Source organism: Rhinopithecus bieti, unplaced genomic scaffold (genome assembly GCF_001698545.2).
Source record: "Rhinopithecus bieti isolate Rb0 unplaced genomic scaffold, ASM169854v2 scaffold_20777, whole genome shotgun sequence".
NCBI classification, from domain to species: domain Eukaryota; kingdom Metazoa; phylum Chordata; class Mammalia; order Primates; family Cercopithecidae; genus Rhinopithecus; species Rhinopithecus bieti.
In genome coordinates, this window is record NW_016810099.1 from 658,458 (window position 1) to 669,826 (window position 11,369).

Here is an 11,369-nt window from a genome sequence, read left to right on the forward strand (position 1 = left end):
TTTGTTTGTTTCTTTTTGTTTTTTTTTTTTTCAGACGGAGTCTCTCTCTGTCGCCCAGGCTGCAGTGCAGTGGCATGATCTCCGCTCACTGCAAGCTCCGCCTCCCGGGTTCACGCCATTCTCCTGCCTCAGACTCCCCAGTAGCTGGGCCTACAGGCGCCTGCCACCACGCTTGGCTAGTTTTTCTGCATTTTTAGTAGAGATGGGGTTTCACCATGTTAGTCAGGATGGTCTCGATCTCCTGACCTCGTGATCCACCCGCCTCAGCCTCCCAAAGTGCTGCGATTACAGGCGTGAGCCACCGCGCCCGGCCGGAGTTTTTTTATTTAATTTTTTTTTTTTTTTAAGTAGAGATGGGGTTTCACCATGTTGGCCAGGCTGGTCTCAAACTCCTGACCTTGTGATCTACCCACCTCGGTCTCCCAAAGTGCTGGGATTACAGGCATGAGCCACCACGTCCGGCCCTTTTTAATTTTTTACAGTTTTTTTTGGTAGATAGTGTCTTGCTGTGTTGTCCAGGCTTGTCTTGAACTCGTGACCTCAAGTGATCCACCTGCCTTGGCCTCCTGAAGTGCTGGGATTATAGTCATGAGCCACTGCACCTGGTCAGTTTTGGGGGGAGTTTTGGACAGATTTTAATAGGTGCTACAAATCTCTAGCCTACAGCCTAATGTGGTTATCTACTCTAAACTAGACTCTACTCATTTTATTCATTTCCATTCATCAGTCATTTGTTGCTTTTTTTTTTTTTTTCTTCCTTTTGAGACAGAGTCTCCACTTCCACTCTGTTACCCAGGCTAGAGTACAGTGATGTGATGTGATTATGACTTACTGGAGCCTCAACTTCCCAGGCTCAAGCAATCCTCTGGCCTCGTACCCCCAAATAGCAAGAACTACAGGCTGGTCTCAAACTCCTGGGCTCAAGTGATCTGCCTGTCTCAGCCTCCCAAAGTGCTAGGATTACAGGTGCCAGCCACCACACCTGGCCAATCAATTGTTTATTGAATCCCTGCCATTAACCAGGCTGGATGCTAGCAAAAGCAATGATGAGTACGTCGGACATGGTCCCTCTTGTGAAACTAACATCTTAGTTGGAAAACCAGAAAAGAAAAACATTGAAACAGAAAAAAAGTAAAAATTATTTAAGATGATGGCATGGATCGGGTACAATGGCTCATGCCTGTAATCCCAGCACTTTGGGAGCCTGAGGCGAGTGGATCATGAGGTCAGGAGTTCCAGACCAGCTTGGCCAACATAGTGAAACCCCGTCTCTACTAAAAATACAAAAAAATTAGCCAGGCGTGGTGACTCGTGCCTGTGGTCCCAGCTACTCGGGAGACTGAGGCAGGTGAATCGCTTGAACCCAGGAGGTGGAGGGTGTGGTGAACCGAGATCACTCCACTGCACTCCAGCCTGGGCAACAGAGCAAGACTCCATCTCAAAAAAAAAAAAACCAAAACAAACAAAAAGAAGGTGGCATGTCCTGAAACAGACAAGGTTTCACTGGAATAGCGAAGAAGGTGAGAGGGTGGCCAGGATAAGCTCTCCCGAAAGAGATTCTGAGACCTAAAGGATAAAAACCAAGTTAAGTGGTAAGGGGAAGAAAAGAACTTCTCAAGCAGAAAACTTGATGTTTTCAAAAAAACGGAAAGGAAAGTAGTAAAGCTTTGAGGTAGTGTGCAAAGGGAGGAGGGGTCATGAGGGCAGGCAAGTATACAGGGCCAGACCCAGTAGTCTCATCTACTAGAGCCAGCTGGGAAGTCTTCAGGAGCAAGCGGAAGCCATGACAGAGTTGTAAATTGGGGAGTGACTTGATGCCATCTAGGTTTTAAATCACTGTAGCATAGTGATGTGGTTGGGAAGAGGCAAAAAGTGCAGACACCTAAGTTAGAGTTACTATTTTTGGCTACACTTTGTTTTTTCTTTTTCAAATTATTTGCTCAACATTTAAGGACAGATTATTCACATTTACTTCTAGTCTTTCCCTCTTTGTCCTCTTGAGCAAACTCCAGCGTTAGCTTATTTATCCTGCTGATTCGGTATCTAGCAAACCTGCCTGGGTGTAGGTAAGAGCACATGAACCATCTCTTTCTGACTAACCTGACAGGAATCTAGGCCAGTGATTTTGGTGAAGCCACAAATAGGCTTATCTAGGAGTGGAATTTTTTGGAACTTGTCTGAAAATATGTTTTAAAATGTCTCCACAAGACCTAAACGTATAGGAGAAAACTGGATTTGGACAACTACCAACTGGCTCATCTTTGCATGTACTCATAACAACTCTTTCCCTCCAGAGGTTATCTCTGTAAAGCTTACCACATTCTTTTCAGACAGGACCTGGCCTGTTCCTTGGTGAATCAGCAAAACCGAAGAAAATGGAGTTTTAAAGAGAAACTAACATGGGGGAGGAGTAGGTGCCGCAAAAGGGGATAGTAACTATATCTACGATTTGTTTTTCAAGTGAAGTCTTGAAGTAAATGTGACAAATATTAATTGTTAATTTTGGGTAGTGGTACCTGGTATGGGAATAAATTATTCTTTGTATTTTTATGTATTTTCTAATGTCTCAAAATAAAAATAAGTAAATCGTGGCTAGGCGCAGTGGCTCATGCCTGTAATCCTAGCACTTTGGGAGGCCGAGGCCAGCGGATCACCTGAGGCCAGGAGTTTGAGACCAGCCTGGCCAACATGGTGAAACCTTGTCTCTACTAAAAATACAAAAATTAGCTGGGCATGGTGGCACGTGCCTGTAGTCCCAGCTACTCGGGAGGCTGACACAGGAGAATTGCTTGAACCTGGGAGGCAGAGGTTGCAGTAAGCCGAGATCACGCCACTGCACTCCAGCCTGGTGACAGAGCGAGACTCTCCATCTCCAGAAAAAAAAAAAAAAGAAGAAGAAGAATCATAAAGATTATCACACTGTTTTCCAAAAAACAAAAGCATGGTTGATCTAGACAGTGCTACATCCATTCCGGACATTAATTTCAGAAACAATTTGACATGTGGCATTAGACTGCTGCTTCTACTCTCCAAAACCTGTCATTTGCAGAACACTATAAAAATAGAGGAGGAATTGTCATCAAAATGTGTTAATTCCATCTCAGCCTGACCTAGGGATGCTAGAGGGTGGCATACTCCTGAAATCTGTTTTTTTAGGATGATAAAGAATGAAGCTATTAATGCAAAAGATGAACAAAATTAGACAATCCAATCTGGTTTAGCTCAATAGTGATCGAGTTAAGGTCAACTGCATCAGTTTCTCTTGCCCTGTTTTATTGTTCTGTGGCTAATCCCTCCTTTATCCAGCATTATCAGTACTCTCAAATATGTATACCAATATGTACACCAATATGTCATACACTACAAGGAACACTGTGCACTAGTACAAATGGAAAAAATGGCAACATGTATTAATACATATATTAATAAATGGCAGCATTTATTGTTCTGTGGGTAAATCTTTCCTTTATCCAGCATTATCAGTATTCTGAAATACGTATACCAAATGTGTATACCAATCTGTCATACACTACAAGGAACATGGTACACTATGGGGAAAAAAATGGCAGCATGTATTAACAGCCTTAAAAATATGTGTACCGGCCAGGCACTGTAGCTCACGCCTGTAATCCCAACACTTTGGGAGGCCAAGGCAGACAGATCACAGGGTCAGGAGTTCGAGATCAGCCTGGCCGATATGGTGAAACCCAGTCAGGTTATAAAGGGTATAAAGTAAGCTTATAAGAAGGTTATAAGGCCGGGCGCGGTGGCTCAAGCCTGTAATCCCAGCACTCTGGGAGGCCGAGACGGGCGGATCACGAGGTCAGGAGATCGAGACCATCCTGGCTAACACGGTGAAACCCCGTCTCTACTAAAAAATACAAAAAACTAGCCGGGCGAGGTGGCGGCGCCTGTAGTCCCAGTTACTCGGGAGGCTGAGGCAGGAGAATGGCGTGAACCCGGGAGGCGGAGCTTGCAGTGAGCTGAGATCTGGCCACTGCACTCCAGCCTGGGTGACAGAGTGAGACTCCGTCTCAAAAAAAAAAAAAGGTTATAAAAGGTTAAAAAGTAAGGTTATAAAAAAGGGTTATGGCCGGCCACAGTGGCTCACCCCTGTACTCCCAGCAATTTCGGAGGCCAAGGCAGGCGGATCACCAGAGGTCGGGAGTTCAAGACCACCCTGGCCAACGTGCTGAAACCCCGTCTCTACTAAAAATGCAAAAATTAGCTGGGTGTGGTGGCAGGTGCCTGTAATCCCAGCTACTGGGGAGGCTGAGGCAGGAGAATCACTTGAACCCAGGAGGCAGAGGTTGTGGTGAGCTGAGATGAACAGAGTGAGACTCCGGCTCAAAAAAAAAAAAAGTTATAAAGGAAATTGATGGACTGATGGGACAAAGGAATTTTTTTTTTTTTTTTTTGAGACGGAGTCTTACTCTCATTGCCCAGGCTAGAGTGCAGTGGCAGCATCTCTGCTCACCGCAACCTCCAAGTCCTGGGTTGAAGCACTTCTCCTGCCTCAGCCTCCCGAGTGGCTGGGATTACAGGCATGCACCACCACGCCCTGCTAATTTTGTATTTTTAGTAGAGACGAAGTTTCTCCATGTCGGTCAGGCTAGTCTCGAACCCGCGACCTCAGGTGATCCACCTGCCTCAGCCTCTGAAAATGCGGGGATTACAGGTGTGAGCCACTGCGCCTGGCCTGGGACAAAGCAAATTAACGTTCAGCCTAGTAAACTAAATGTCCTGAATTTGCTACATCCTTGTTCTTATGACACACTAAAAAAGGAAGTGTGTGTGTATGAAAATAAAGTGTTTGCCGGGCGCGGTGGCTAACGCCTGTAATCCCAGCACTTTGGGAGGCTGACGCAGGCGGATCACAAGGTCAGGAGATCGAGACCACGGTGAAACCCCGTCTGTACTACAAATACAAAAAATTAGCCGGGCGCGGTGGCGGGCGCCTGTAGTCCCAGCTACTCAGGAGGCTGAGGCAGGAGAATGGCGTGAACCCGGGAGGCGGAGCTTGCAGCGAGCCGAGATCGCGCCACTGCACTCCAGCCTGGGCGACAAAGCCAGACTGTCTCAAAAAAAAAAAAAAAAAGAAAAAGAAAAAGAAAATAAAGTGTTAACGTACATGTAGGAAAATGTTAACAACTGTTGAATCTAGGTGAACGGAGGTCAATGCAATATTCTTACAAGTTACTATATCTCAAATTTCTTCAAGATAAAAAGCTAATAAAAATGGTGGGTAAGCATAGCACAGTCAAAAGAAAAGAGTGGGTGTACCATTTGACCCCTTATTCTACTATTAGGAGTCAGTCTTTCCTAAAGATAAAGGAATCTTCAAACGTTTTTGCCTTTGGGATTTTGGGGAAAAAAACTGGGGCTTGAGGTAAATCCAAACAGAAACAAATGAGCCTGGGAGGATTTCTGTCCTAATATTCCTCTAAATGGGACCTGGGAAGGCTTTTGAAAAATATATAGGCTATCTCAGAAAAGTTCCAAATAAATTATGTAGCTGCTCCACCCTAATAAGGAAGTTTGGCATAGCTCCCCACTCCCTAGGTGTGGGCTTTGCATAGTGGCTTCCTTCCTAAGACTACAGTATGGAAAGGGGGTTAAAAAAAAGTAACTTTAGAGTGGAGAAACCTACAAACCCTACTTTATCCAGGTAATCAAGGTTGACATGAATAGTCAGAAATCACGTATCCTTTTTTTTTTTTTCCTTTTGGTAGAGACGGTGTTTCTCTGTGTTGCCCAGGCTCGTCTCGAACTCGAGGTCAAGCGATACACCCGCCTCAGTCTCCCAAAGAGTCAGAACTGCAGGCGTGAGCCACCACGCCCGGCCAAAAATCATGTACCCTTGATTGGCATTAATAAAATGACATTGGACCTCTGTGATCTTCCTCCCCTAAACCCATAACCCTGTGTAATTATGAGAAAAATTCCAATAAAAGCGAATTTTCCAATGTACCTAACCAGTATTCCTCAAAATAGCCCGATTAATTTCAGATAGAGGAACTCCTTATGTTTTCTTCCTCCTACCCGGGACCCCAGTTTAGGTAAAAAACACAGGTCAAGTCACGAGCCAGCGACGTGGAAAGACCCGAGCACGCGCCCACAAGCCGGGACAGGGCGGGACTTCCTGGGCGTCGCTCTCTTCCTATTGGCTGAGAAGGGTCATGCGGAGGAACTGTGCAGTCACCTGGCCGGAACCGGAACCCGCGTTTATAAAGTAAAGGAACCCGAGATCTGCGTAGGGGTTCACTTTGCCCATTCGTCTAACCTGACCCATTAAACCTAAACTCGAGCCTGCTGCTCACCGACCTAGCATTGCTCTCGCCATGGCTCTCAGCGATGCTGACGTGCAAAAGCAGGTGAGGGGCTTGGTTGGGTGGGTCTCGCGAAGCTGCGGCGCCAGTCCCGGGGGGTGGGCTGGAGCCCGGCTCGTGGAGGCCGCGGGCTTTGAGTCTCCCAGATACCTCAGGAAGGTCCCTTGCTCCAAGTCACCAGACCCTAGAGGTCGGCCTGAGGAAGGAGATTTGCCCCGCAGCTCGTGTGACTTTTGCTCGGGTCTTGCGCACTGCCCGCTTGCCTGCCCGCCGCCTTCTTGAACGCCCTGGCTCTTTGCCCCCCACCTCAGCATTCCCTGTTTTCCAAGGATATTCACGGTGCCTAGTCGGACAGAGATCTGTGCAAGGATTGAAAACAGCCTTGTTGGCCGGGCGTGGTGGCTCAAGCCTGTAATCCCAGCACTTTGGGAGGCCGAGACGGGCGGATCACGAGGTCAGGAGATCGAGACCATCCTGGCTAATACGGTGAAACCCTGTCTCTACTTAAAAATACAAAAAACTAGCCGGGCGACGAGGCGGGCGCCTGTAGTCCCAGCTGGGGACTGAGGAGGAGGAGGCAGGAGAATGGCGTAAACCCGGGAGGCGGAGCTTGCAGTGAGCTGAGATCCGGCCACTGCACTCCAGTCTGGGTGGCAGAGCAAGACTCCGTCTCAAAAAAAAAAAAAAAAAAACAAAAAAGAAAACAGCCTTGTGGCCGGAGACAGTGGCTCACGCCTGTAAACCCAGCACTTTGGGAGGCCGAGGCGGCCGGATCACCTGAGGTCAGCAGTCCGAGTCTAGCCTGACCAAAATGGTGAAACCCTGTTCTCGAATAAAATACAGAATTAGCCGGGCGTGGTGGCGCGCCTGTAATCCCAGCTACTCGGGAGGCTTGAGGAAGTAGAATCGCTTGAACCCATTGAACCCGGGAGGCGGAGGTTACAGTAAGCCGCGGTCGCGCCATTGCAGTCCAGCATGGGCTACAGGACAAGACTTCCTCTGAAGAAAAAAAAAAAAAAAGAAAGAAAAAAGAAATCAGCCTTGTCCCTTTTTTTTTTTTTTAACCCTGAGGGAAGTACTTAAGGCATATTTGATAGGAAAGAAACAGTGCGGAGGGGCCGGGCGCGGTGGCTCAAGCCTGTAATCCCAGCACTCTGGGAGGCCGAGACTGGCAGATCACGAGGTCAGGAGATCGAGACCATCCTGGCTAACACGGTGAAACCCCGTCTCTACTAAAAAATACAAAAAACTAGCCTGGCGAGGTGGCGGGCGCCTGTATTCCCAGCTACTCGGGAGGCTGAGGCAGGAGAATGGCGTAAACCCGGGAGGCGGAGCTTGCAGTGAGCTGAGATGCGGCCACTGCACCCCAGCCTGGGCGACAGAGCCAGACTCGTCTCAAAACAAACAAACAAACAAACAAAAACAGAGGGAAGAGACCTGTTTCCAACAAGTATTGTTTTGACAAGGTCGTTCACTTTATGAACTGTTTTTTTCTCTCTTCCTCCTCCCGCCCAGACGGAGTCTTGCACTCTTGCGCATGTTGGAGTGCAAGGGCGCGATCTCGGCTCACTGCAACCTCCGCCTTCCGGGTTCAAGCGATTCTCCTGCCTCAGCCTCCCTAAAAGCTGGGATTACAGGCTCGCGCCCCATGCCTGGCTAATTTTTGTGTGTGCGTGTGTGTGTTTTTTTAGTAGAGGCGGGGTTTCACCATGTTGGCGTGGCTGATCTCGAAGTCCTGACCTCAGGTGATCCTCCCACCTGGGCCTCCCAAAGTGCTGGGATTACAGGCGTGAGCCACCGCACCAGGCCTGTATGTACTGTTAATCTTCATTTTGGGGAAGCCCCCTCTATCGTCATGGATTATAATGATTGCGCTCCCACTAATGTGTGTGTTAACATTTGTGAAATACAGGCTGGGGCCGGTCGCGGTGGCTCACGTCTGTAATCCCAGCACTTTGCGAGGCTGAGGAGGGCGGATCACCTGAGGTCAGGAGTTCGAGACGAATCTGGCCAGCATGGTGAAACCCTGGCTCTACTAAAAATACAAAAAGTTAGCCAGGCATGGTGGCAGGCGCCTGTAGTGCCAGCTACTTGGGAGGCTGAGGCAGGAGAATGGCGTGAACCTGGGAGGCGGAGCTTGCAGCCAGGCGAGATCTCGCCACTGCACTCCAGCCTGGGCGACAGAGCGAGACTCTGTCTCAAAAAAAAAAAAAAGTGGTCGGGCTCCGTGGCTCACGCCTGTAATCCCAGCAGGTTGGGAGGCCGATGCAGGCGGATCACGAGGTCAGGAGATCGAGACCATCCTGGCTAACACGGTGAAACCCATCTCTACTAAAAATGCGAAAAATTAGCCCTGCGTGGTGGGGCACCTGTAGTGCCCGCTACTTGGGAGGCTGAGGCAGGAGAATGGCGTGAACTCGGGAGGCCGAGTGAGCCTGGGCGACAGAGCGAGCCTCCCTCTCAAAAAAAATTATCTGGGCCTAGTGGGGTGCGCCTGTAGTCCCCGCAACTCAAGAGGCAGAGGCAGGAGAATCGCTTGAACCCAGCAGGCAGAGGTTGCAGTGAGCCAAGATTGTGCCACAGCACTCCAGCCTGGGCAACAGAGTGAGACTCCAGCTAAAAATTTGTAATATTAATAAACACAAATACAAGCCAGATGCAGTGGCTCACACCTGTAGCCTCCAGCACTTTGGGAGACTGAGGTGGGAGGATCGTTTGATCCCAGGAGTTCAAGACCAGCCTGGGCAACATAGACCTTATCTCTAAAAAATTTTTTGTTAAAAAATAAGCCAGGCTGTCTGGGCACGGTGGCTTATGCCTGTAATCTCAGCACTTTGGAAGGCCGAGGTGGGCGGATCACCTGCGGTCAGGAGTTCCAGACCAGCCTGGCCAACGTGGCAAAACCCTGTCTCAACTAAAATACAAAATTAGCAGGGCGTGCTGGCGCATGCCTGTAATCCCAACTACTAGGGAGGCTGAGGCAGGAGAATTTCTTGAACCAGGAAGGTGGGTGAGGCAAGATCGCACCATTGCACTCCAGCCTGGGCAACAGAACGAGACTCTATCTCAAAAAAAAAAAAATCAGCCAGGTGTGGTGGGGCACACATGTGCTCCTAGCTACTAGGGAGGATGATGCGGGAGAATCATTTGAGCCCAGGAGGTCGAGGCTGCAGTGAGCTATGATCATGCCACAGTGCTCCGTCCTGGGTGACAGAGCAAAAGACCCTGTCTCTATAAATAAACAAAAATATGTCAAATGGAGGACCCCTTTTCTTTTTTTTTTCTTTCTTTTCTTTTTTTTTTTGAGACAGAGTCTGGCTCTGTGGCCCAGACGAGTGCAGTGGCACAGTCTCGGCTCACCGCAAGGTCCACCTCCTGGATTAACGCCATTCTCCTGCCTCAGCTTCCCGAACAGCTGGGACTACAGGCGCCCGCCACCATGCCTCACTAATTTTTTGTCTTTTTAGTGGAGACAGGGTTTCATGGTGTTAGGGAGGATGGTCTTGATCTCCTGACCTCATGATCTGCCCGCCTCGGCCTCCCAAAGTGCTGGGATTACAGGCGTGAGTCACTGCACCTGGCCAGGACCCCTTTTTCTTACATTTAGGAGCCTCAGTGCCTAACGGAGTTTGTCATCAAGTAGATGTATCAGAGTTTATGGGAAAAAATTTTTATGGAACTCGTGAACCCACATCAGTTTTGAAAGTGTGTAATCAGTCCTGGGAAATTTTTTTTTTTTTTTTTAAGCGCCATACCTTCAAGACTGTAGGTATTAAGAACTTTGTCATGCAGAAGACTCTCTGGAATATAGTAGCAGTTTATAAGCCTAGAACTAACTAGAATCCTTGCATTCAGTAGTCATATTGCCGATAGATTGTCAGAAAAGGAAGTTTAAGGCTGTGGTTTAATTTGCACATAGTTTAGAGAACTAAGTCCATTTTTTTCTGAAGTACTGTGCTAGGAAAATTCTCTTACTAAAGCACACTCACTGTCTTATGAATCTTCTGAGATGAGCAGTAAAGTGTTTTCCTGGCCAGCTCATGCCTGTAATCCCAGCACTTTGGGAGGCGGAGGCAGCCAGATCACCTGAGATCAGGAGTTCGAGACCAGCCTGACCAACATGGAGAAACCCTGTCTCTACTAAAATACAAAATAGCTGGGCATGGTGGCACATGCCTATAATCCCAGCTACTCGGGAGACTGAGGCAGGAAAATCGCTTGCACCCGGGAGGTGGAGGTTGCAGTAAGCCGAGATTGTGCCATTGCACTCCAGCCTGGGTAACAAGAGCGAAACTCTGTCTCAAAAAAATGTTTTTCCTTGGATGCTTCCATTTCCTTGAAAATGTCTTTTCATTTTATTCTTAACCTGATATGCACTAAGAAGAGTGGGTATTTCTTCTTCATTTTATGGTTCTTGTGTTAATCCCAAAGGGTAAATAGAGATGATAAAAATAGTACCTATGGAGAAGTGTAAGAAATCATACAGGCCTGGCGCGGTGGCTCAAGCCTGTAATCCCAGCACTTTGGGAGGCCGAGACGGGCGGATCACGAGGTCAGGAGATCGAGACCATCCTGACTAAGAGGGTGAAATCCTGTCTCTACTAAAAAAACACAAAACAAAAACTAGCCAGGCGAGGTGGCAGGCGCCTGTAGTCCCAGCTACTCGGGAGGCTGAGGCAGGAGAATGGCGTAAACCCGGGAGGCGGAGCTTGCAGTGAGCTGAGATCCGGCCACTGCACTCCAGCCTGGGCGACAGAGCAAGACTCCGTCTCAAAAAAAAAAAAAAAAAAAAACAAAACAATATTTTAAGTAAATGAAAGGGTTTTTTTAAACCTTTTCACTGCTTTTCTGTTCATTGCTGCTTCTGCTTCTTTCAATATAGGAAAAGCTTGATGCAGTGGAAAAGTAAAATACACTTCATATACTCTTAGTGGCCACAGTGCTCATTCTCTCCCTCTTGTTCCTTTTCTTCCCTCCTTGTCCTAATATAGTGAAGACTAAGGCTTCCATAGGAAAAACTAGTATAGAGGTAAAGCTATA

General features: G+C 47.9%; 1 protein-coding gene across 1 annotated transcript in view; it reads left to right on the forward strand.

The window, feature by feature from the left end:
- Window positions 1–6,154: 6,154 nt before the first annotated feature.
- Window positions 6,155–11,369, forward strand: part of ATP6V1E1 (ATPase H+ transporting V1 subunit E1) — a 49,917-nt gene continuing 44,702 nt past the window's right edge. The window contains exon 1 of the mRNA XM_017891346.1: window positions 6,155–6,374. Coding sequence (XP_017746835.1) covers window positions 6,342–6,374 — 33 coding nt within the window. The 5' untranslated portion in view covers window positions 6,155–6,341. The remainder of the gene's footprint in view (window positions 6,375–11,369) is intronic.